Source organism: Ailuropoda melanoleuca, chromosome X (genome assembly GCF_002007445.2).
Source record: "Ailuropoda melanoleuca isolate Jingjing chromosome X, ASM200744v2, whole genome shotgun sequence".
Classification (NCBI taxonomy): Eukaryota; Metazoa; Chordata; class Mammalia; order Carnivora; family Ursidae; genus Ailuropoda; species Ailuropoda melanoleuca.
The window spans coordinates 49,736,345-49,764,055 of NC_048238.1; the positions used below are offsets into that span (position 1 = coordinate 49,736,345).

At 37.2% G+C, this 27,711-nt stretch overlaps 1 protein-coding gene across 8 annotated transcripts in view; it reads right to left on the minus strand.

Moving 5' to 3' along the window:
- OPHN1 (oligophrenin 1) overlaps positions 1 to 27,711 on the minus strand; it is a 569,682-nt gene that overhangs the window by 85,595 nt on the left and 456,376 nt on the right. For all 8 annotated transcript variants that reach the window (XR_004622535.1, XR_004622536.1, XM_034650021.1 and 5 more), the window contains exon 20: positions 1,567 to 1,714. Coding sequence is in view for 6 of the 8 variants with exons in the window: in XM_034650021.1 (XP_034505912.1) it covers positions 1,567 to 1,714 (148 nt within the window). In the remaining 2 variants the exon portion in view is untranslated. The remainder of the gene's footprint in view (positions 1 to 1,566; positions 1,715 to 27,711) is intronic.

Below are 27,711 nucleotides of genomic sequence, written 5' to 3' on the forward strand. Positions count from 1 at the left end.
GATTGGGACTACATCAAAACAAAAGCTCCTGCACAATGAAGGAAACAATCAACAAAACTAAAAGGCAACCTGCTGAATGGGAGAAGATATTTGCAAATGACATATCTGATTAAGGGTTAGTATCCAAAATATATAAGGAATTTATATAACTCAACACCTAAAAACCAAATAATCCAATTAAAAATGAGCAGAAGAAATGAACAGACATTTCTCCAGAGAAGACATACAGATGGCCAACAGACACATGAAATGATGCTCAATATCACTCATCATCAGGGAAATGCAAATTAAAATTACAATGAGATATCACCACAAACCTGCCAGAAGGGCTAAAATTAAAAAGAAGAACAAGAAACAGCAAGTACTGGCAAGGATGTTCAGAAAAAAGGAATCTTGTGCAGTGTTGGTGGGAATGCAAACTTGTACAGCCACTGTGGAAAACAGTATGGAATTTCCTCAAAAAATTAAAAATGGACTACCCTATGATCCAGTAATTACACTACTGGGTATTTATCCAAAGAATACAAAAACACTAATTCAAAAGGACAGATGCACCCTTATGTTTATTGTAGCATTATTACAAGAGCAAAACTGTGGAACCAGCCCAAGTGTCCCTTGATCGATGCATGGATAAAGAAGATGTGGTATATATGTGGGATATATCTAATGGAATATTACTCATCCATAAAAAAGAATGAAGTCTTGGAGCTGGAGAGTATTATGCTAAGTGAAATAAGTTACTCAGAGAAAGACAAATACCATATGATTTCACTCATATGTGGAATTTAAGAAAGAAAACAATCCAGCAAAGGGGAAAAGAGAGAGAGAGAACCATGTAACATATTCTTAACTATAGGGAATAAACTGATGGTTACCAGAGGGGAGGTGGATGTGGGAAAGGATAAAATAGGTGATGGGGATTAAGGAGTACATTTGCTGTGATGCACACCAGGTGCTGTACGTAAGTGTTGAATCAATATACTGTACACCTGAAACTAATATAACACTTTATATTAACTGTTTTGGAATTAAAATAAAAGCTTAATAAATAAAAGAATACTTAATTGCTCAAAAATGCTAACCATCATCTGAGATCTGAGCAAGTCATAATCCTTAGGCTGGAGGAGGGTCTGGCCTTATTGTTGGTGGCTGCTGACCGATCAGGGTGCTGGCTGCTGAAGGCTGGGCTAGCTGTGGCAATTTCTTAAAATAAGATAATAATGAAGTTTGCTGCATTGATTGACTTTGCCTTTCACACGCCATTTCTCTTCAACATGCAATGCTGTTTGATGGCATTTTACCCACAGAACTTTCAAAATTGGAGTCGATACTCTCAAACCGTGCCACTGCTTTATCAGCTAAGTTTATTTAATATTCAAATCCTTTGTTGTCATTTCAACAGTCTTTATAGCATCTTTACCAGCAGTAGATTCCATCTCAAGAAACCACTTTCTTTGCTTGTCCATAAGAAGCAACTCCTCATCTGTTGAAGTTTTCTCATGAGATTGCAGCAATTCAGTCACTTCTAATTCTATTAAGAAGCTAAGGATATACCTCAGTACTGACCTTCACTTTCATCCAGGGAAGAAGTATAAAAAACTGTTCTTTCCCGCAGCAGGCGCTTTGAAATTGTGATTGGTTTGTGCCTTCTTGCTGTCACTCGAGGTGGAGGAACTGGGGGTGTAGCACTTTCCTCAGGTGGACCTGAATAGATCTGTAAAAGGAGAATATTTTCAGGAAACAATTAGAAAGATCGAGTGTTTGTCTCCCTAATGCTAACTACCAGTTGATGCCTACCAGCACTACAGCAATTCTAATACGACTAAAGGAATTGGGATTTTTAAAATCACTCTAGCTACCAGCAAACGTTTAGAAGTCTCCTATCATGTTTAAGACACAGGACCTGGCACTTCACAGTGTGGAGGAAAGAATGCAGACAAAAACTGCACAATCAGTCCTGGATTTTCACTTGCTGCCTGGAAAACCTTAAGCAAGTCACCTCCTATTTCTGAGCTTTAGATTCCTCACCTGTAACATGGGGAGAGCACCATGTACCTCACACAGTGTGAGGAGAATCAAGTGAAAAGGGTAGTCAAGGTACGTTGTATGGGTAGGGGTTGGGGTGTGGAAGGTTGCTAAGATGCACCCAATATTTCTGAAAGGATAACAAAGAAACTGGTTAAATCATTTGCTTCAAGACAGGAATAATGAGTGGCTGAGGAAAGGATGGAGCAAATTTATTTCTCATTCCTTTATCATTTTGATCTTTTAAAATTTCATACCATGTACGCATTACTTATTCAAAAAAGAAAGGGCAAAAATAAAATGTCATACGTTGTAAAAAGTGATGGATAAATGAGGGAGAAGCTATCATTACAATTTTTTTTAAAGCAGGGTCCATGCCCAGCATGGAGCCCAACATGGGGCTTAAACTCACAACCCTGAGATCAAGACCTGAGCTGAGATCAAGAGTCAGAGGCCTAACTGACTGAGCCCAGCAGGTGCCCCTAATGATTACAATTTTTATATAGTGTCATATGTATTTGAAAATCTTCTTGTGTCTGGGGAGACTGAGCTTTTGTCCAGAGTTCACACACTTTGGGAGGACACACACGGTGAGGGAGGAAGAGGACAATTGTGTAGTGCAAAAATGAAATCAACCCCGATGATTAGTGCAAAGAGAAATACCAGAGACCAATATTCTATCAGGCTGCAGTCACTAAACTTACATGATTGGGAACACAAGGAAACCCTGTGTAAAAGTTGAACAATGATAGAAAGCAGTACAAGCAGAATCACAAGGCAGTACATGTCTCAAAGTCTCATGGCATAGGAAAGAGAGAATATGACATAACAGCAAGCACATAAGCTTTCAGGCCATACAGTTTCACAACCATTAGTAATAATACTCTAAATAAATACCATTTTTTTAAATACCATTTTGTGAGCTTATGCTTATGCTTATGCACTATAGGAGTTGTTAAGAATATCCCTTGCTATGTCTCAAACACACCAGGGCCTTTGCACTGAGTGTTTCATTCACCTGGAGTGCTCTTCCTCCCGATATCCATATAACTTGCTCTCTTAATTTCAGTAGGCTATGATCAAATATACTCCTCTCAATGAGTCCTTCCAAGTGAATGAATCTAAAATATTGACACACCTCCCTGTATGCAATGTCTCCTATCCCCCTTCCTTTTTTTTTTCTCCTTAGCATTACAAGGCATATTGTAATTATTTATTTATTTTTTTTGTTTTTGTGCCTGCCGCTCTAATGTATTGTAAGCTATATGGAAGTACATTATCATGTTCACAGCTATATCTCCAGCAACTGGAAGACTGACTGGAATTGCTGGGTCAAAAGAAAAACACATCTTAAATACTAATATAAAAGGCCAAACTGTCCTCTGAAAAGACTATAATAGTTACTTCCACTTCTAGCCAAGATAGAACTAAAGGTATTAGGTTTATATCTTCTGCAAGTAATCATTTAAAAACTAGAAAAAATACACATAACAATGGGTTTCAAGGCACTGGAAATCTGGTAATGAAAGACAGTGAATCATGAGAGACAGGAAAAAGAAAGGAGGTGAGCCTTATGATAGTCCCAGGTATGGCATGGAGAGAGTCTGCAAGCCATAATATATGGAGGGAAACTGAGCTGCAAGTATGGAGAGGGCAAAAAAGAGAATTTTTCAGGGCAAAATATCAGAGAGAAGATATGTGCACCAAGGGCTCTGGAGAGCTGCAGGGGTCCTCTTTTAGACTTTAGCTGAGTAGTGATTAATACGTGTGAGGAAAGAACCACACAATTGAATTAGAGGGATTAATTACCTAAGATTACACAGTGCCTAGAAGAGTTCCTGTTCTCACCAGCCACAGTGGAAAATCAAATAATTAAGCACCGTGGGTGGTGGGCACTGCAGATGTGGAGCATGCAGGCAGCTGGCCAGCCCCAGCAGCATGAAGCCTGAGTTGCAACTTGGCTGTCATCTTTCTTTTGTCTTAAAGTAGGTGTTTATCAGTATAAAATTCCCTCTTAGAATTGCTTTTGCTGCATCCCATAAGTTTGATACACTGTTTTTCCATTGTCATTTGTTTCAAAATATTTTTTTTATTTCCCTTTTGATCTCTTCCCTGATCCATTGGTTGTTCAGGAGTGTGTTGTTTAATTACCACATATTTGTGAATTTCCAGTTTTTCTCCTGTTATTAATGCCTAGTTTCAGATCATTCTGGTCAGAAAAGATACTTGGTCTGATTTCAATCTTAATATATTTGCTAAGGCTTGTTTTGTGACCTAGCATACAATCTATGCTTTAGAAAGTTCCATGTGCACTTGAGAAGAATGTGTATTCTGTTGCTGTTGGATGCAGTGTTCTATATATGTCTGTTAGGTTCACTTGGTCTGAGGTATAGTTCAAGTCCAATATTTCTTTATTGATTTTTCTGTCTGGATGATCTATATGCATTGTTGAATATGGGGTATTAAAGTCCCCTACTATTAATTTTTGTTGTCTACTTCTCCCTTCAGATCTGTTAGTATTTACTTAATATATTTCAGTGCTCTAATGTTAGGTGTATATATATATATACCTACAATTGTTATATTCTTTTGAAAAATAGACTACTTTATTGTTATATAACGACCTTCTTTGTCTCTTTTTACAGTCTTTGGCTTAAAGTTTACTTTAAGTAAGTCTCATATAAATATAGCCATTCCTGCTTTCTTTTGGTTTCCATTTGCATGGTATTACCTTTTTTCATCCCTTTATTTTGAGCCTATGTGTGCCCTTATAAGCTGAAGTGAGTCTCTTTTAGGCAGTGTATTACTGGGTCTTATTTTTAATCTATTCGGCACTCTTTGCCTTTTGATTGAAATTTTTAATACATTTACATTTACATAATTATTGATAGGTAAAGATTTACTAATTCTATCTTAATAATTGTTTTCTGGCTCTTTTTGTAATTCTGCTGTTCCTATCCTCTTCTCCTGCTGTCTTTCTTCTAGTGAAGTAGTCATTTTCTGTACTGGTATGTTTTGATTCCCTTCTCTTTATCTTTTGTCTATCTACTTTAAGTTTTTGCTTTGTGGTTACCATGAGGCTTCCATAAACAAAAATATCAATATAACAATCTCTTTTAAGCTGATAACAACTTATCTTTGATCACACACAAAATCTCTACCATTTTACACCTCTTCCCACATTTTTTTTTTGATGTCAAAATTCACCTCTTTTTACATTGTGTACTTATTAACAAATTATTGTACCTAAAGTTATTTTGACACTTTTGTACTTTAAAAGTTATATTAGGGTTACATAGTTAATATACTACCATATTACAGTATTTGAGTATACTGTATTTGAGTATATACTTACCATTACCAGTAGATTTTATATTTTCATATATTTTTATGTTACTCATTAGCGGCCTTGCATTTCAGCTTGAAGAATTCCTTTCAATATTTCCTGTAAGGCAGGTCTAGAGTTCAACTCCCACAGCTTTTGTTTGTTTGGTAAAGTCTTTATCTCTCCTTCATTTCTGAAAGATGACTTTTCCAGGTAAAATATTCTTGGTTGACAGTTTTATTCCTTCCACATTTTGCATGTATCAACCAACTATCTCTTAGCCTGAAAGACATCTATGGGAAATCTGCCTATAGCTTTATAAGGTTCCCTTATATGTATTTTTTTTCTTTCTCTCTTACTGCTTTGAAAATTCTTTTTGTTTTTCATTTTACATGATGTCTTGGAGAAGATTGTTTCAGGTTGAAATTTGGAAGCACTTGTTAGCTTCATAAATCTCTCCCCAGATTTGAGAAGTTCTCAGTCGTTCCTTTTTTAAAATTTTAATTTCAGTATAGTTAACATACACTGTTATATTAGTTTGAGGTGTACAATAGAGTGATTCAATAATTCCATACATTACACAGCGCTCATCATGACAAGTGCCCTCCTTAATCCCCATCACCTATCTCACCCATCTCCATCCACCTCCCCTCTAGTAATCATCAGTTCATTCTCTATAGTTGAGTCTGTTGCTTGGTTTGTCTCTCTCTCTCTCTTTTCGTTTGCTCATTTGTCTTGTTTCTTAAGTTCCACATATGAGTGGAATCATGGTATTTGTCTTTTCCTGACTGACTTATTTTGCTTAGCATTATACTCCCTAGCTCCATCCTTGTCATTGCAAATGGGAAGAATTCACTTCTTTTTACGGCTGAATAATATTCAATTCCATTTGTATACCACATCTTCTTTATCCATTCATCTAGCAGTGGACACTTGAGCTGCTTCCATAATTTGGCTACGGTAAATAATGCTATAAACATAGGGGTGCATGGAGCCCTTTGAATTAGTGTTTTGTATTTTTTGGGTAAATACCCAATAGTGTGATTACTGGATCATAGGGTAGTTTCATTTTTAACTTTTAGAGGAACCTCCATACTGTTTTCCAGAGTGGCTGCACAGGTTTGCATTCCTACCAACAGTGCACATAGGTTCTTTTTTCTCTACATTCTGAACAACACTTGTTGCTTCTTGCATTTTTGATTTTAGCCATTCTGACAGGTGTGAGGTGATAGCTCATTGTAGTTTTTTAATTATTTTTTAATAATAATTTTTATTATGTTATGTTAGTCACCATACAGTATATCCTTAGTTTTTGATGTAATGTTCCATGATTCATTATTTGCATATAACACCCAGTGCACCATGCAATATGTGCCCTCCTTAATACCCATCACCGGCCTATCCCAATCCCCCACCCCTTCCCCTCTAAAGCCCTCATTGTAGTTTTGATTTGCATTTCTCTGATGATGAGTGATGTTGAGCATCTTTTCATGTGTCTGTTGGCCATCTGGATATCTTCTTTGGAGAAAGAACATGAACAGACGTTCATGTCTTCTGCTCATTTTTAATTGGATTATTTTAGGGTGTTGAGTTGTTTAGTTCTTTATATGTTCTGGATACTAACCCTTCATCAGATATGTCATTTGCAAATATTTTCTCCCATTCAGTAGGTTGCTTTTTAGTTTTGTTGATTGTATCCTTAGCTGTGCAGTTTTTAAATTTTGTTTTGTTTTGATATAGTCCCAATAGTTTATTTTTGGTTTTATTTCCCTTGCAATAGGAGACATATCTAGAAAAATGTTGCTATGGCTGATGTAAGAGACATTACTGCCTATGCTCTCTTCTAGGATTTTTAGGGTTTCAGGTCTCACATTTAGGCCTTTAATCCATTTTGAGTTTATTTTTGTGTATGGTGTAAGAAAGTAGTCCAGTTTCATTCTTTTCCATGTAGCTGACCAGTTTTCCCAATACCATTTGTTGAAGAGACAGTCTTTTCCCCTTTGGATATTCAGCCAGTATTTCTTTAAGCTTTTTCCTATTCTTCTCTTTCTGGGATTTCTAGGATTCCAATAATTCACAGATTGTTCTTTTAATGGATCACACAATTCACATAGGCTATCTTTATTCTTTTTCATTTTATTTTCTTTTTGCTCCTCTGAATGTATGATTTTAAATGGCCTGTCTTCTAATTCATTAAATCTTTCTTCCATTTGGTCAAGTGTAATGCTGAAGCTCTCTACTGAATTCTTTAGTCACTGTTTCTTGAACTCTAGGAATTGCTTTTTTTAATGGTTTTTATTGCTTTGTTGAACTTCTCATTTTGTTCATGTATTTTTCCCCATAATTTAACTTAGTTGTCTCTGTTTTCTTATAGTTCACCTAATTTCTTTAAGATGATTATTCTGAATTCCTTATTGACAATTCCTGGATTTTCATTTCTTTAGGGTCAGTTATTGGAGCTTTATTAGTTTCCTTTGATGGTGTCATTTTTCCTTCATTATTCATGATCCTTGTGTCCTTGCATTTGTGTCTGTGCATTTATCCAAGTAGGCATCTGTTCCAGTCTTTATAAACTGACTTCAGCAGGCAAAACCCTTCAGCAGTTAGCTCATTCTGAGATTCTGAGTGGGCCATGTGGTGGCATCTGTGGGGAGACTTGCTGCTGGAGTTCTTGGACAGGCATGTCTGGTGCTTGCGTGAGTAGATGGACAGGCCTAATGCACAAAGGGGTGGGCCTAGAGCTTGGATTCACTGGGGTGGGCCTGGTGCTTGAGTCTGTGGTGATGTGCCTGCAATGTGAGTTTGTGTGGGTGGACCTAAACTTCGACCTGGGTCTATGGAGGCTTACTAGGCTCAGGGGATTACTGGGGTGGGCCTGGCATCTTGGTCCCTAGGAACTGGCATGATGCTGGGTGGGCCAGGAGCCTGGTTTCACAGGTACTGGCCTGGAGGCTAGGGCCATGGGGGCTGGCCTGTCACTAAAGTAAGCCAGGAGCCTAGGGCCATGGAAGTTGACCTGTAACCTGGGGCCTTGGGGGCCAGCCTGGAGATTGGGTCTATGAGGCCTGGCCTGGTACTAGGACAGGTAAGGAGCCTGGGTCCATGAGAATTAGCCTATAGGCTAAAACTGCAGGTGTTGGCCTAGCACTGAGGTAGGCCAGGAGGCTGGGTCCACAGGAGCCTACATGGAGCCTGACCCACAGGGGCAACCCTAGTGTTGAAGCAGGCCAGGAGTCTGGGTCTGTGGGAGCTGGTCTAAAGGCTAGTTCTGTGGAAGCTGGCCAGTTCTGGAATCAACCAGGAGTGTGTGTATACTGGAGCCCATCAGGACCCTGGTGACATGGGGGCTGGCTGACAGTGGGGTGGGCCAGAAGCCTGAGTTTGGGGCAGCCCACCCATAGCCTGATGCCTTGGGAGCTGCCTAAGGACATGGGATCTGGGTGATGCTCATGTGGCTTGAGGACTTGGGTTCACAAGAACTGGCTGGGACTGATGCTGTGGTAACTTTCTGGGGCTACAAGAGCTGCCTGGGACCACAGAAGCTGGAGGACACCTGGGTGGGGTAAGGGACTGGGTTTTCAGGAGCCCGCCAGGAGACTAGGGCCATGGAAAACACCCAGACCTGCAGGAATTGGCCTGGTCCTGGGGAGGACCAGCAGTTGGGTCCATGATGAAGTCATGTGCTCACTTTACTCTCTGCCCATGGGGAGGGTGTCTATCCCTGCACTGGGCTGTCAAGGATTGGGGGAGGGGTGACAGGGATAATGTGACTATCTTTCCTCCTTGGTGTGCCTTTTCTTATTTCTGTGCTTCACCCAGGTGTTGCAATCCCTCACCAGGATCCTTAGCTCTTGTGAAGATATTTTTGCATGCAGGCAGCTGTTCAAATTTATGTTGCTAGGAAGGGACTGGTGCTAGAAATTCCTATACTGCCATCTGGCCGATGTCATTCCACAATCCCCTGGCCTCCACTTCTTCGTATCTCATTTGCTCCTCAACCCAGTCTTTGCCCATACCACTCTTGTAACTGTTTTCACAATGATTACCACTAACTTCCTAACTGTCAAATCCAATGGTCCCTTTTCAATCTTTATTTTGACTTTGCTCCAGCATTTGACAGAGTTGACATTCCTGTTCTAAAAATGCCTTACCCTTTACCTTTCTGAATGAACATATTCCTACCTCTCCGAACACTGTCCAGTTTCTTTCACTGGCTCTTCCTAAATGCTGATCTTCCCCAAAATTATGTTTTCAGTCCTATAATGATCTCACTAATCTAGACTCATTCTTTCTCTCTCAACACTTTCATCCTCTCTCATGGTTTGCACTACTAGTTTTCTCTAATAATTTCTATACCAGTATATCTAATTGCCTGCTCAATAGATGACATTTGGATATCTCAACCTCAATATTCTGAAATGAAACACATTTAATTCTTTCCTTATAACTGTTTATTACTCAAAATAATGCTAATATGGTGACTAACATAATATAATAAAAATATTATTATAAGAAAAAAAAACGTTATTTAATAGATGAAAAACAAAAAAAAATTCCAAAAAAAACCCCCAAAATAATGCTAATATCCAAGCCAGAAATCTGGACATTATTATCCTTATATCCTCCTTCTCTCTCACACCCCACATCCATTTAAACACCAAGTTCTACCAGTTATATTTCCTTAATCTCTCTAATATACCCTCTCTGTTCACTGCCGCTACCTTGCTTTCATGTCTCATCATGTCTCTCTAATATTACTACAATGGTCTCCAGTTTTTCTGTACCTCCTGTCACTTCTTCCTTTAATATATCTATCAAAGTATGGATTGAGTGATCTGTGTTCAAAATATAATTGTGCTACTCCTCTGCTTAAAATTTTTCAGTGACCCCACACTATCTTTGGGATAAATTCTAAATTCCTTAGCACCAAGATGTACCATAATCTCACCACTGCCTGCAATCTCCAGTCTCATATTTCACCATTTCTACATTCATAGTACATACATACTACAGCCATACTGAATTATTATAGTTCTTTACATATAATGTTTTCTCACTCCTGTGTGTATACAGAATTCTCTGTGTTTATAACACCTTTCCTCCTTACGGCAGAGACTGCTAATTGCTTCTTAGTGTCTATCCATTCTTCTTGGTTTTACTCATAGAAGTCACTGAGTTTTAGCTGGGTACCCATGCCTACATTTTCTAGCCTCCCTTGCAACTACATAAGACCATGTGATTAAGTTTTAGATAATAGAATACAAGTGAAAATGATGTATGTAAATCTGGATCATGTTTTTATAAAGAAATTGTCTTTTCTCCATTCTGTTTCTTTTGCCCCTTTTCTTTGAGTGGTACTGAAGACCAACGTCTAGGACCCAGAGATTGAGGTCAAGTGGTGAGGATAGCAGAGCTGCCACACAAATTTTGGACTGTTTACCTCTGGACTTCTCCATGAGAGAAGTGAACTTTTCTCTATCTTATAGGAGGTTAGTCTGTACCTTAATTAATCCACTACTCTTTAACTTTCAGGACTCAAATAATTCGTTACCCAGTATATAAAGCTTTCTCTGACTCCCAAAGATAATATTAGTCTTCCATGTGCTCCCATAGCATCTGATAAATGTCTTCATCACAGTAGTTACTATACTATATCCTGAGTGTTAGTTGGTCCAAATTCTCCACTAGTATCATGAGTTTCCTGACAGTAAAGATTTTTGTCTCATTCATCTTTAGAAGCAAAAGCCCTACTAGGGCACCAGACAGAATGCAGCAGCTCAATGGCAGTTTTCAGAATTAGTAAATGTATCTTGGCTGCCAGGCCCCTCAAGGCCTATTAAATAATAGAGCTTATTCTCACTTATTCCTTTTCCAACTACAACTGAGAAAAAAGAGCAAAGCATAGGGATTAGAGTCAGCTTTGAGTCAGAATCAGTTGTGTTGGGGCTTTGCCACTTACTAACTAAGCAACCTCAGGCATGACAATTGGGGCTCAGTTTGCATTTTGCAAACAGTTGCAAAATGAGGATAATAATACCATCTACTTCATAGGGTTGTTGTAATGACTGAATAAGAAATATATGTAAAGAGCATAGTTTCAACATATTAAACACTCAATAAATGATAACTATTTTATTAGCAATCCTAAAAAGGACTTAAACCCATGTTTCCTTGGATAAGAGTGATAAGGAGCTGGGAAAGGAGGGAAGTTGAGATTGGAACAATAAGGGGTGAAGTGGTTATGTGCTAGGCAAATCATGGGATGTGAAGTTGGCTCTTTAAGGTCTTTGCCAGATTAAATGATTTCATTTCCCTCTTCCAGTTACACAAATTATTCACTTCTCATTTACAAAGCTCCTTCCTCACAACCTGCTATTCAAGGAATTACCCAGGTCCCAAGATGGATATAGGCTCACCAACTTCTCGAGTTTGTAATGAGAGCTTCCAAATTTACCTGGAGATGATGCTGTCTATAGTACCTGTCTCCTCCAAACAGACTAAAGCATTAGTTGGGAGCCTTTTGAGACCAGTTCGGCCAATGTGCCAGTAGGCAGAGCTAAGAGAAGATGCTTGTTAGGCTTAAATTCACACTCTCTCTAAATGAGAAAAGTCTAGAAAAACAGAAAGGACACTTCCTGTTGTGCATCCTCTCTAAAATTAAAACATGGGCTTTACAACCCTACAGTCAACACAGATTGCAACATCTTCCCCAAAGCTGGCCTACAGATGTAAACCTGGAAGACAGGCTTTAATGTGGAAATATTGGCAATTACTCTGGTAGGAAGAATCCACTACCTCCCCCTGTTCTGTGGGCCCTCCAAAGGTCTCATTTCACATCTCTCTTTAAATGAGCTTTAACCTATGTGTTATTGCTGTTCCCTTTGAGAAAAGAAATGGAGTAAGTGGTCCTGCTTGTTCATTTAACCCTCAGCACTTTGGCCTCCTTGCTGTTCAACATGCCAAAAAACTTCTGCCTTTGGGCCTTTGCTGTTCAATATTCTTGGAGCAGTTCTTCCCCAAGATATCCACCATGGCTTGTACCCTTAATTTATTCACTTTTTTGGCCTAAATATTATATTATATTATATTATATTATATTATATTATATTATATTATATCATATATCACCTTCTTTAAGATGACAATCCCTTACCTCCTTTTATTTTTCTTCAGAGCATTTATCACCGCCTGGCAAATATATCAAATTGTTTATCATTGCCTCACCCAAGTAGAATATAGGATCATTTGTTTTGTTTACAGGTATATACAGTAAGAATTTAGTAAGTATTTATTTAACTAACAGATATCATTAGCTCTTTGAAAATAGAACTATAAACAGATTAACTAGTGACCCTGGGATGGAAATCTGGGAAAATCTCCATAGTTTCTCCTATGAGATGAGAAAGGGGAGATGATGGGCCCATGTTCTCTGGACTTAATTTTGGCAGCCCAATTTTAATGAGGGGAATACTTTTAGAGACAAAAGGAGTTAAGAAAGGCACAAGAAAAGAGGGGTGCCTGGTGGCTCTGGGGTGCCTGGGTGGCTCAGTCATTAAGCGTCTGCCTTCAGCTCAGGGCGTGATCCTGAACTGACCCAGAAAAAATCCCTCTATCTACCCCTTGTCACAGGATTAAAAGAGGGGAGAATAATTGGCAACATAAATGGAAAGTTGAAGAAACTATCACTAAAATTTGACAGGAAATAAGCCCTTACCTTCCCTCCTCTGGACACTGGAGTAGCTCTTCTATAGGTGAAAAATCAAGCTGGAATTCTTAAATCTTAGACAGACTAGGTCAATTCACTAGAAAGACTAGAAAGGGGATTTGAGGCCAAAGAGTTGGCTAGGAATAAAGAGTGTGAATTTTCTAAGGTACCCCGATCATAGGTGGCAGGACCATGATATGAACTCAGATGTATCTGACTTTAAAGTTAACATTTTTCTACTGTATAACATGGAAGGAAACATTTTGAGTTTAAAAAATAATTCCTTGGGTGGAAAGAGTATTAGGCAAAACTTATTTTCCCACTCTCCAAAACTCCAGATAGAGAACAGACTGATCTGGCTTTCTGTGGACTGGTTAAGAACACCTAGTGTTTTATAGTCTTTGATAGTGACTTCAGGAAAAATCCCAGAGGGTAGCCAGAGCAGATTCTGGGGGTAAACTGTGCTTATTTGTTTGCTGGGTACATGGTTGGCACAGAGTGAATGTTAGCTGAGTTGAATTCTAAAGGCCCAGTCTAAAAAACTCAATATTCAAGGAATATTATTTCACTCTGTTGGGCCTTCACCATTGCCTGGGGTTGTAGTCAGGAGTCCAACTCCTGGGAGTTCTTCTGAAGGCTCCTGAAGGCTAATATTGGGTGATAAAATTTGTTGAGCTTTGGGGGACAGCCAGAGAAGAATCTACAAAGGGAAGGGGGTTCATGAACTGCTTGCCTGACTGGTCACAGATTAACCCTCTTCTGGTTTCTTCTCTTTCATGTCTTTAGGTGTGAAATAGAGAAGAAATTTAACATAAGACAATCATTTTTCAACTGCTAAAAGTCATGAGGTCCAGATTCATTCAAACTCTTTGGAAATTTTGGCAGAACTGAGCAACTATCCAGATTCTTCCCAGATGCTGCTTCAGGGATACAAATATCAGATTGTATAAAAAGCATCTTGCCTTTCTATAAATCAAGGATACAAGACTTGGCCTTGATGAAATTCAGCTTTCCACTGAGTCTCCATTTATACTCTAGTTCAGGCTGTGTTGCACTTTCTGGGGTTTGGTTATATTAGCAAAAGCTGTACTCTGAACGTCATTAGAAAAAAAAGGTGGTGATGGGGTTAAAATAATGAGCTCTTAGCATTTGGCAGAGATCACTTTAAACATCAAGTGTGTCACCAAGTTTTCTTAGAGTATGCACAGAAATTTGAAAATATCATGTCTGTTGTTACCAAGAGCCAACTTTTTTTTAAAGAGGGCTGTCACCAGCTCTGTCTTTGGTCTCTTCAACACATAGTCTTTAAGGCCCATCTAGATGTAACATTCTAGAATCCTACCTAGTCTTACCCATACATCATATTTATGTGAAAACTAATGTCCAAACAGGGGAAGTGATTTGCCCAAGGCTCCAAAGCTAGTAGGTGGTAGAACTGAGACAAGAACCCAACCATTCTAATCCTTAATCTGGTACCTTATTCGCTTAAAACATAGTACTCCCTATATAAAACAGTTTTATACTCCCACTGACTATATCTATCTAATAGGTCTATATCTGTCAGTTCATTCCCCTGTCTAGTTGACTTGGGAAGAGAATACTGAGGGAGAGAAACAATAAAGTCAGATTCTGCTAGGAACACCTCCATCTGCTTGGCATGGGTTGTTTTCTACTAGGAATGAGATGGCATATTGCAAATGAAGTTTTCCTTTTAGACCTATTTAGGATGCTTTTAGGCTGGGGAAGTGAAGTTTTTGTATCATTTAACAAACAATAATTAACAAGGGCCTGATGACAACTGAGGAAAGCCCATTTCACTACAAAGACTTAATAGATACCAAGGGAAAAGGATTATGGAAGAAGGTAATCACTAAGGTAAAATTAATTTCCTGTCAATATAGTAAAGGGGTAGTAGTATATGGCAAATGGAGGTATTAAAATTTGGTGGGCAATACTACATACAAAGTACTTGACATGTTTCTCATTGAATCCTCCCAACAACAGAGTGAGAGAGGTCTAATTATTAGCTCCATTTTTAAAGTAAGGGTAACTGGGCTCAGAGAGGTAGACTAGCTTATTGAAGACCACCCAGCTAGCAAAGGATGGAGCTGGGATTCAACCTCAGGGCCATCTGGTTCCAAAGCATTTTTTCTATTCTTTCCAGCATATACTTCCCTCTAGTGATATTTGGCAAGCCTACAGAATTGGCCTTGGCATTTTCAGGGTTATTTTAAGAGGTTTTAATCCAAAAAAGTAGCAGTGACCCAGCCATCAGTTTCAAAATCTCAGAACAAAGAAAAAGTCCACACAATCTCAATGCTCCTCCACTGATTCCTGGTTTTTGAAGTTTCTATAGGCAATACCACCAGACTGAGGAACTTCAATCTGCTTCAAGTCTAACTGCCAAAGTACACATCTGGCCCTCTAGCACACTGGCCTCAGTCTCACTGTATTATTTAGGCTCTGATTTTCAAACCTCTGACTCAGACCACTCAAAGGATAATACCAAAGGCAAAAGTATGTGGAGATCTTTTTAAATTCTCAGAAGTTTCTAATTCTATATTTCTCTCTCTCTTTCTCTCTCTCATTCTCTCTCTCTCTCTCAACAAGTGCACACATGCACAAACACAAGCAAGCAAACTACAAAAATACAATAAAAACAGATATTTGATTTTGGTAATCCATAACAAATTTAGCCCCTATAGGCCTCAGTTTACCTCAAGTAAAACGAGGGAATTTCAACTCAATAAAGTTGTAAAGATTCAATGAGATGTTGAATGTCAACTGCTTAGCATAGTACATGGCACATAGCAAGCTCTCAATAAATACTATCATTTTTGCTGTTGTAATTATTGTTTCAGTGCCAGTTGAAGAGAGAAAAAGCAAGAAGAAGGTATTTCCACCTTTTGCTGAATCTTGAATAATTCTTAGGGTGACAAGAATCAAAAGGGTGACTCATGGGGAATGTTTCAACTCTCTGAAGGTTGAAGGGTAAACCCCAGCTTACAGCTGCATTCTACACTTATCACACTATCTCATCAGGCTTGGACATGTTTATTCATTTCAAACAGGTCTTGACTTCACTTCAAAGCTAAGACAACTAGGCTTTTGGAAAGTGTGTGAAGATCTTCTTGATTTAGCCAGAATTGAAAATTTGAAGTTATGTTTTCAAAGATTCACTATGACTACTGAACACATCTGAATTTCTCAATCTTAATAATTCTCTGTTCAAAGATGTTTCCCTTCAGGTTACAGTTTGCTCTTAATATTCACTACTTAAAAGATATTTTTTGCGAAGATTCATTTGGAAATGTTTGCCAAATCCCCAGCTAACTACATATTAGACTGAAAATGTCTTCACATGTACAAGCTAACAAAATGTCATTTTTAATAACTTTTAGGTTAACTTTATCATTTCAGAACTTAATGACAATGAAGTAGAGACCTGGCTTAATTAGATTCTCTTGCTCTCTCCATATGCATACGTGTGTGTGTACACATATATGTATATATGTATTTAGACACATAGAGATATATTTTAAAATATATAAAACATAAGTCTATATTCACTTATATTTTAAAATATGTTCTATGAAAGCTGAGGTAGAGGGAAACATTCATTTATTCTCTTGCTGCCCTCTGGTGGCAGACCAAAACTCACAGAAGCCACATTTCAGAGAGAAAGGAGGAACAGACCACAAGTAGAAGGGTCTGTTTCCTCTGAGTTGCTAGACTGGCTGTCTAAAAAATACATAAATCAGAGTTGTTCCTTAAAAGGGACTCTTGTTTCCTTTCCCAAATCCATTACATTGCTAAAATGTTGAGTTGTTCCTGGACAAGTTCTCATTTGGCCATTTGGGAACGTAGGCAGCATTTGAGTTCCCCCAAATTGCATTGAGAACAACCCAGCTTTCTCTGGCCAATTTACAGAAAGAACTGCCCTCAGCCATATAGATCTGTAGCAAAGACTGTACTGTTTAGTTTCCTCAACCATGGCTTCTAACCATACATATTTAGAAATAAGAATAAAATCCATTTTCACATACACTGATAATAGATCTTCTAATTATCTTGAAAATAACTAATTATTTTCCCAGAAAACTGCACTTAAGGCAGTAAAAGCAAGATTCTGCAGTATTAAAAGATAGTTTCTCACCCAGTAAAAGGAAAGGATTGGCAATGTGGATAGAGCTCAAGGGAGGTTAGAAAAGCTAAGTCAACATCAGTGATGCAAAGACAAGTACCACAACTTGCTGTTGTTTTTAACATCTCACATAAACCAGATCCACATTCCCTGAGGTCCAGCCTTACCCGAACATATCTAGATTTAAGTCTCGGCTTTGCCACTGACCACACTCAGCGCCTAATCCAAAAAAAAAAAAAAAAAAAAAGAAGAAGAAGAAGAAGAAAGAAAGAAAAGAAAGGTAAAAAAAAGAGAGAAAATACTAATATCCATCATTCACAGAGTTACAACAAGGAGTAAGTGAGATAAAAAGTACATTGCCCCACACTGGTCACATAGCCTGATTTCATGTTCCTTGAATACAAATCTAAATCTAAAGAGGATCATGGAACTTTACATCAAAAACTAGGGATGTACTGTATGGTGACTAACATAATATAATAAAAAATATTATTAAAAAAATAAAGAGGCAAACTTGCTGGTTCCTAGCTCCAATATAATGATCTCAGCAGTAGTAAAAGGAAAATGCCAGCTTGTATAACTGTGAAGATGAGTTTGCAAAGCACAAGTGAGACAACTGGTAAGACTTTGGGGCTGGTACCTGAGTTCTTTTATAAACTAGTTGGGAAGAACTGTGCGGGTAGGTGGGTGAGGGTGGGCTAAAGTTCCAAAGAGTAGATGATTGGGAATGGAGTTGGAGAAATGCAAATTTGTTACCACTATTGCAGCATGCAAAAAGGAGCTTAATTTAAATGATGAGCTAAGACCAGAAAGTCTTCAAGTTCTCTTTCCCAGTACTAATACTCAAATGGATCTATCCTATATTTTGTCCTCTTGAGTGAAATAACTTGCTGTCCTCAAAACTAAACTGCTAAGAGCTGACCTCCCTTCCACTGCATTTCCTGGAAGTTTCTCGAAACAAAATGTTCAGAAAACTGAAGTCAGCCTTCCTCTATCAGTCCAAATTGCCTCTGTGTCTCAAGGCAGCAGCATCAGGTTTGGGCACCCTGACACATACTGCTCAATGAGGTGGGAAGAGAGATAACTTAAGAATGATTGATGTTGTTCTAGGGATCAGAGCAGAGGCAGATCTTTCCCAATCATTTATCTACCTACCAACTTAGAAAATAAATAATTTAGAAAAGATGATTCAAATTGTTTAAAAATTCTTTTAAAAAGACTTAGGAATGGACTCCTTTAGCATCAATTCTTTTGATGCATTTAAATTTTATTTACAAAACCTGGATATTCTTAAAAGGCTGAAGGAAGGGAATGACAGAGAAACTTAAAACCAATGTGATTAAGCCCTTTTCTATTTAAGAGCAAGTATAAATGGAAAAAACACATTACTGAAATTATAATATATGTCAACTGAAAAATCCTATCCCATTAACAGAACAACTTGGCAGGAACATATAATCCCTGATACTTGTAGAGCAGCATCAGTTCTCATATATATTATCTCTTTTAATCCTTGCAACTATCCTATGAGGTTACACCTACATAAGGTCCAGAATTTCTGAAACAATCTCACCCACACAACATTTTGCTCTTTTTTTAAAAAGGCAATTCAATATAAATGTATAATAAACTGGGACTTCATTTCATAGCTCCATAAAAGATATTTCATATGAAATACATTTATAAGTCAGGAAAGATCCTTTATTTGGAAAACATGGTCAGAGTACATCTCTGGTATCACACAAAGGTCAGAACTTCAATCATTTAACACATATTTACAGGTTACATAACAACTTCACTCAAAAGCTGACCATTTGTTAGTAGAAATGACCTCCTATTAGATCCTGGGGATAACAGGTTACCAGCACTTTAATCACTCCACAGAATACACTTTTGATATCCTGGCCGAAAGCACAGCAAAATCACACTTTAATAAAATCAGTGGGGGTTGAGGACGTTCACTAAAAAAAGGACTTTCTGGTAAACTGAAACTGACATTTTCCTTAAAAATTATATAGAATAACAATACAAAGCCCCTATTTTGTTAGATTAATGAAGAGAGACCTAGCATACTATGTCAATCTTCTAACCACTTGATAATTAATTAGAACATTTAAAATGCAATGAATCATGCAATGCAATCCAAACCATGAGGAAGTACCACCTCACACCTGTCAGAATGCCCAAAATGAAAAACACAGGAAACAGCAGGTGTTGGTGAGGATGCAGAGAAAGGGGAACCCTCCTACATTGTTGGTGGGAATGAACTGGTACAGCCACTCTGGAAAACAGTATGGAGGTTTCTCAACAAGTTAAAAATAGAACTACCCTATGATGCCACAATTGAACTACTAGGTATTTATCCAAAGGATATAAAAATATTGATTCAAAGGGGCACACACACCCTAACGTTTATAGCAGCATTATCAAGAATAGTCAAATTATGGAAAGCACACAAATGTCCACTGACTGATGAATGGAAAGAAGATGTGGTGTGTACACACACAGACACACACACAAATATTACTCAGCCATCAAAAAGAATGAAATCTTGCCATTTGCAATGACATGGATGGAACTAGAGTGTATTATGCTAAGCAAATTAAGTCAGTCAGAGAAAGACAAATACCATATGATTTCACTTGTATGTGGAATTTAAGAAACAAAACTGATGAACATAGAGGAAGGGAAGGAAAAATAAAATAAGATGAAAACAGAGAGGGAGGCAAACCATAAGAGACTCTTAACTATAGAGAACAAACTGAGGGTTGATGGGGGGAGGTGGGTGGGGGATGGACTAAATGGATCATGGGTATTAAGGAGGGCACTTGCTGTGATGAGCACTGGATGTTATATGCAAGTGATGAATCACTGAATTCTACTCCTGAAACCAATATTACTCTATATGTTAAGCTAACTAGAATTTAAATAAAAACTTGAAATGAAAAATAAATGGTAGTACCAAACTTTGATGACAACTTCTTATCCTTCTAGCAATCTCATGCTTTCTCTTTCTCCATTCCTGATCTTTAATAATAAGACCTCTACTTCCTTGATTGTTCCACTTTCTCTCAGTCTACCAATTCCCTTAATTTCTTCCCCTCCTTCTCAGATTGGTCTAAATGGTAGATAACAAACAACTACCTCAGCATTTTTGGTCCTTGTTCATTTTCTGCATTTCCTTAAAAACACCTGAAGGCAGAACATAATCAGTCTTTTCTAATTGTACACACTGGCTTTTGAGCAGTCCTGGATGGGAAAGTAAAGCCCCACCAAGGATGGTACCACTCTAGATTTGTGGTGTGCAGTTTCCCTTAATAACAACCCTATAACATGTCCTTGGTCAGCTTTTTCCACTCCCTTCATAGACTGTTCTAAACTTTCTCTTACTCTCTTCAAGCCTCCAGCCCTACACCCATTTTCCCTTACTCTCAGCAGATAAGATAAACTTATACTTTATTTGAGAAAATGGAGTGCAGCAATCATTATCTTCCCCAGTTTTCACAGACACTGCCTCCTCATGCCCCCAGCTTTCACACTCATACTCATCCATTCTCATTTCCCCTCCTTCCTAAAAGGTCATCCAAAGCAACCTTCTTGCAGGAATCTGGAGGCCATCTGCTCAAAGCTCCTTAGGGACCTCCCTCCATCAATTATCCTCTCTCCCACTTGGATCTTTAATCACTTCTATCATACTAATTCTACTTACCCTGGTTTATAAACATGTACAGGTTTATGAGTTTTTAAAAGATTATCTTTCTTTATCTTCCTAAGTGATATTTTATTTTATTTTTTATTACGTTCAGTTAGCCAGCATATAATACATCATTAGTTTTTTATGTAGTGTTTGATCCTTTAGTTGCATATAATACCCAGTGCTCATCACAACACATGCCCTCCTTAATACCCATCACCCGTTTACCCCATACCCCCACCCCTCCCTTCTGTAACCTTCAGTTTGTTTCCCAGAGTCAAGAGTCTCTCGTGGTTTGTCTCCCTCTCTGCTTTCTTCCCATTTAGTTTTTCCTCCCATCCCAAAGAGGCATATGCAGTGAAAAGAAGGGGCACGTGCACCCCAATGTTCATAGAAGCAATGTCCACAATAGTGAAACTGTGGAAGGAGCTGAGATGTCCTTCAACAGATGAATGGATAAAGAAGATGTGGTATATATATATATATATATATATATATATATATATATATATATATATATATTACTCAGCCATCAAAAAGGATGAATACCCACCATTTGTCATTGACATGGATGGGACTGGAGGGGATTATGCTAAGTGAAATAAGTCAAGCAGAAAAAGACAATTATCATATGGTTTCACTCATATGTGGAACATAAGCATAAAACATTATCTCTTGAATCAATGTCTCTTTAGGCACTCTCTCCAATTTTTCTTTCCTTTTACAACTAAGCTACTTAATGTTCATTTCCTCACCCCCACTAAATATTTTTAAAAAATTGATTATGAAATATTTCAAATAGATAAAAAATTAAAAATATAACAAAAAACCTGTGTAACTACCACTCATTTTAAGATTAATCCTCACCAATTGCATTCCCTTTCTTCTCACAGAAGTAACCACTATCCTGAAGTGAAGTTTTTAGTGGCTAAAGATTAAATGGGTACACAAGAATGATAGGCACACATCCAAATTTCAACCTAGTAAAAACAATCTGCCACCCCTAGCTCTCAACTAAAATAGAGAGCAGTTATGGACTGCAATGTGCTTTCCCACTCATATTTTGAAGACTTTACCCCCAATGTGACTGAATTTGGAGATAGGGCCTTTAAAAGGTAATTAGGGTTAAATTAGGTCATAAAGGTGGAGTCCTAATCCAATATGACTGGTGTTCTTATAAGAAGAGGAAGAGACTCCAACGAGGCACATGCACAGATAAAAGGCTACATGAGGACACAGTGAGAAGGCTACCATTCGCAAGCCAAGGAGAAAGGTCTCAGAAGAAACCACCCTGCCAGCATCTTGATTTTGGGCTTCCATCCTCAAGAACTGTGAGAAAATAAATTTCTGTTGTTTAAGCCACTCAGTATGAGGCATTTTGTTATTACAGCCTTAGCAAACTAATATAACCAATAAACATATGAAAAGATAACCAATCTCATTCAGAATTTCAAAAACTTATTGAAAACAATGAAAAATAATTATTCATTTATAATTTGGATAACATTAAAACATTTGGTAATATCCTAGTTTATTGAGAATGTGAAGAAATAGACCAAATAATGATGGTGCCAGTATATATCAATAAAAGTGTTTTTAACTTTTTATTTTGGAATGATTTTAGACTTACAGGAAATTTGCAAAAATAGAACAGAGTTTCTGTATAACTTTCACCCAGATTCCCCTAACATTAACATCTTACATAATCATAATGTGATTATCAAAATAAGGAAACTAATATTGACCAGTAATATTAACTAATCACAATTTTGTTTTAATTTTTTCAGTTTTCACATTAATGTCTTTTTTTTAATCTGGCTTAAGATGCAGTCCAGGATCCCATGTGGCATTAACTTGTCATGTCACTTTAGTCTCCTCCAGTCTGTGATAATTCCTTAATCTTTCTTTGTCTTTCATGACCATAACACTTTTGAAGAGTACTGGTGTGGTAGACAGAATAATGATACCCAAGATGTTCATGTGTTAATCCCCAGATCCTGTTATTATGTTACCTTACATGGCAAAAGAGACTTTACAGATATGATTAAGGTAAGGATTTTGAGATGGTAAGATTATCTTGGATTATCTGGGTAAACCCACTATAATCACAAGGGTCCTTATAAGTGGGAGGCAGGAGAGTCAGAGAGATAAGGTGATGTGATAACAGAAGCAAAGGTGAGTTAGTGAGTGAGGGAGTGAGAAAGAGAGACAAAGAGACAGAGCGAGATTGATTAAGTTGAAGATGCTATACTTTGAAGATGAAGGAAGGAGCACAATCTAAGGAATGCAGGAGGCTTCTAGAAGCTGGAAAGGGCTAAGAGAGATGCAGCATTGCCAACTAATTTTATACTTCCGACTGCCATACTTGTTAAGATAATACATTTGATTTGTTTTAAGCCACAAAGTTTGTGGTAATTTTTTACAGCAACGATAGGAAATTAATATAAACTTTGGTACCTGGAAGTGGTGTGCTGTACACAAAATACATAAAAATTGTGGAAGCCTAAATTTTAATAAAACTGTGGAAGTGGGCAGTGATCAGAATGTTAGAAACAGCTTAGACTGCCTCGAACAAACTTAGAAATGTGCATATTAACAACTCTGCTAGTGAAGGCTCAGAAGGAAGTGAGGAGCACAATAGAGAAAACGTATATTGTCTTAGAGAACACTGAAATTGTCATAAGCAAACTACTGGTAGAATTATGGATGTTAAAGATACTGCTGCTGAGGGTTCAGCTGAAAGTGATGAACATGCAATTAGAAACTGGAGGAAAAGGGATTCTTGCTATACAACGGCAGAAAACTTAGCTGAGTTGTGTCCTACAGTAAGGTGGGAAGCAGAACTTTTAAACAGTGGACTTAGTTATTTAGCTGAAGAGATTTTCAAGCCAAGTATCAAAGATGTAGCCTGGTTTCTTCTTGCTTTTTATACCAAAACATAAGAGCAAAGACATAAATTAAGGAAAGAACTGTTAGGCAAAAAGGGAGTAGGTCTTCTAGGACCAGATAATGTAGGAAATTCTCAGCCTGTGCAGATTGCAAAAGATTCTAAAATTGGGTGATTCACTGTCAGGAAAGCATGTTCTGGAGAGAAAGCCAAGGATATGGCTAGATAGACTTTTGCTAGTGACTCAGAAGGATCAAAAGACCACAGTAGTTACACATGGGGCTCTTTAAAGAGATTATGCATATAACTCATGAATCCCCTAAGCTATCTCAGTAAAAGCCAAAATTAGAGATGGTATGGCTAAGGGGATCATTTAGGAAAGACTTGTGGAGAAACTTCTTGTCTAGTAGAATGAATTTCAACGACATACCTGGGGGACCCACAAGATTTTGAGGATGCTTATACCAACATAAACACTGACAGCTTGGCTTCAAAGGGACAAAGAGTAGATGAAATGAAAAAAGGCTGTCAGACCCTCAAAATTCTACAAGCAGGAAACAGGCTGATGAAACTACTCAGCTTCAAACATATGCTACTTTTCATGAAAAAAGAAGGATGACTCAGAGGGTGGAGCTGCAAGCCCAAAGGATTGAGCTACATTCACAGAGGATTATTCTAGGCCTTAAAGCCAAAAAAAAAAAAAAAAATTTGTCCAGGTGGATTTCAAAGCTGCTTGGTATTGGTGGTTCATTTTTCCTTCCATTTTCTCCCCTTTTTATTTTTTTTAAAGATTTCATTCATTCATTCATTCATTCATTCATTCATTCGTTTGACAGAGAGAGAGAAAGACAGAGAGATACTACGGCAGGGGGAGCATAGGAGAGAGAGGGGAAGCAGTCTCCCCGCTGAGCAGAGAGAGATGTGCAGCAGCATCCCAGGACCCTGAGATCATGACCTGAGCTGAAGGCAGATGCTTAACTACCTGAGCCACCTAGGCACCCCCATTTTCTCCCCTTTTCAGTGGGAATATTTGTAACTGTTATCTTGTTTCTGTCCTACCACTACATTTTGGGAGCAAATTACGTGTTTTCTAGATTTATAGATGAAAACGTGGTAAAAAAAAATTTCACCCTAGGATGAATTATAACAAGAGACTCACCCATATGTAGTTTAGATAATTTAGATGAGGAAATTTGTGGCTTTTGAGCAGATAATAATTAGATGAGGTTTTAGACTTGAGTTGATGCTATTATCAGTTGAGACTTTGGGGGAACTTGGAATAGTTTGCATGTATTTTGTATGTGGGATGGATATAAATCTTTTGAGGCCAAAGGGTGCACTGTAGCAGACAGAATAATAACCCCCAAAATGTCCACATCCTAATCCCCAGAACCTGTAAATAGGTCACCTCACATGGGAAAAGTTATTTTGTAGGATTCAGGCAACATGGGGTTTTATGATGTCATCTCATGATTAGATTTAGGCTATGCATTCTTAGAGAAGAACTGATGCTCTATCCCTCTCAGTGCATCATATTAATGATACAAGATGTTAATATATCTTGTTACTGGTGATAGCAGACTTTCCACCATAAAAATACTATTTCCCCGCTTCTCAATAATAAATATCTTGTGCAGAGATATTTTGAGACTATGCAGATATCCTGATTCTTGCCTTACTTTGATCCACTAATTTTAGTATTTGTTAATGGTTCTTGCCTGCAAATACTGTGTTATTTACTATAGTGATTTCTATTTTTCTTATTCATTCTAATTTGTTTTATAAAATTATATGGTAAGAAAGAGCTGTTAATTATCCCTCCTGTGTGTTTGTTTATATCAGTATGAAATCATATATATTTATTTTATTCTATGGCTTGTAATTCAATAATAACATTATTTTGTTGCTCAAATGTTCTCACTTTGACCACTGGGATCGATTTCATGTTGGCTCCTGTGTCCTTTCATCATGTCCTTGTAATTTTATTTAGCTTTTCCTTACTTTCTGGCACCACAAGACATTCTAATCTCATCTTGTATTTTCCATGTAAAAAAAAAAAAGTATGCTCAAAGAGTTGTTCCTCTCTCATCCCTACCAAACCACTGTCATTATCCCATTCTTACCAACATATACCCACCAAATGCCTACAGGTAACCAATTCATTAGGTTCTGGTTTACCTGTCCTGTAAAATTTTACACAATGTGAAGACCCATTTCTATTTTCTTATATCTCCTTCTTTCTTACTTAAAGGGTAGTATATTATAGATATACTTTTTCACTAGGCTGTTTTAATTTAAAAGTATATAATGAAATCATTCCATATGAGCATGTTGAGATCTTCCTCATTTAAAAAAATTGTATTTTTTATTAAACCACTTATGTCCAAAATATTAACCAATATTAACCAATGTCCAAAATGAGGCACTGGGGAAATGCAAATTAAGATCACAATGATGAAGTCCCAATTTATTGATTTCTCTAATGGTTTGTGCTTTTGTTGTCATGTCTAAAAGCTCTTCAATAAGACTCTTCAATAGGTTCCAAATATTTTCTCCCACCTATCTTCTAAAAGTTTCATAGCTTTACATTTAAATGTATAATTGTTTTGAACTAATGTTTATATAATATGTGAGGTTTAGTTTGAAGTTTACTTTTGTTGCCTATAGATATGCAATTGCAACCATTTGTTGAAAAGGCTATCCCTCCTCTCTTGAAATACTTTTGTACCTTTTCCAAAAACAATTTGGCTGTACTTTGTGAGGCTATTTGTGGATTCTCCATTCTCTTCCATTAATCTATGTTTGTCCATCTGCCAATCTCACACTGTCTTGCTTACTGTAGCAATATAGTAAGAATTGATATTAGTAATACCTCCCAATTTATTCTTTATTTTAAAAACTGTGTTAGCTGTTCCTTTATTTTTCAATATATATTTTAGCATAATCTTGTCTCTATCTACAAAATATTTTGCTGAGATTTTGATATCAATTACCTTAAACTTATATATCAGCTTGGAAAGAACTGACATCTTCATTATATTGAGTCTTCCACTCCATGAGCACAAGATGTCTCTCAATTTACCTGCATTTTCTTTTACTTCCTCTCATCAACATTTTGTAATTTTCAGCATATAAATCCTGTAAATGTTTTATTAGACTTATACCTATGTATTTAACTTGTTTTTGAGAGTTTATAAATTGTATTATATTTTTAATTCATTTTCCACACATTCATTGTTAGTATATAAAAAGGCAATTGAGCTTTGCATGTTGGCCTTGTACTCTGTAACCTTGATAAACTCCTTCATTACTTGTAGGAGGTTTTCTTGATAGATTCTTTATGATTTTCTACGTAGACAGTCATGCCATCAGCAAATAGAGAAAGTTATATTTCTTCCATTCTGACCAATATGTGTTTTACCTTCTTTTCTTGCCAAATTGCACAGGGTAGAAATTCTATTACTATGGTGTATAGCAGTGGTGAGAAAAAGCATTCTTGTGTTATTCTCAATCTTAAAAGGAAAGCATTCAATATCTCACCGTAAAGTCTGATGTTAGCTATAGGTTTTATTTATTTATTTATTTAGCTACTCATTTTTGTAGATGTTCTTTACCAAGTTGAGATCATTATCCCCTATCCATAATTTGCTGAGTTTTGTTTTTTTATGAATATATGTTGATTTGTTCAAATACTTATTCTGCATAAATATGATCACGTGATTTTGCTTCTTTAGCCTATTAAAATGGTAGATTATATTGATTGATTTTCAAATCAATTCAGCCACCTTACATTCCTGGAATAAATCCCATTTGAGCATAATATACATATATGTATGTATATGTATGTATGCATATAAAATATATTTATATAAATATATATTTATATAAAACCAAAACCTCACATATTATATAAAAATTAGCTCAAAATGAT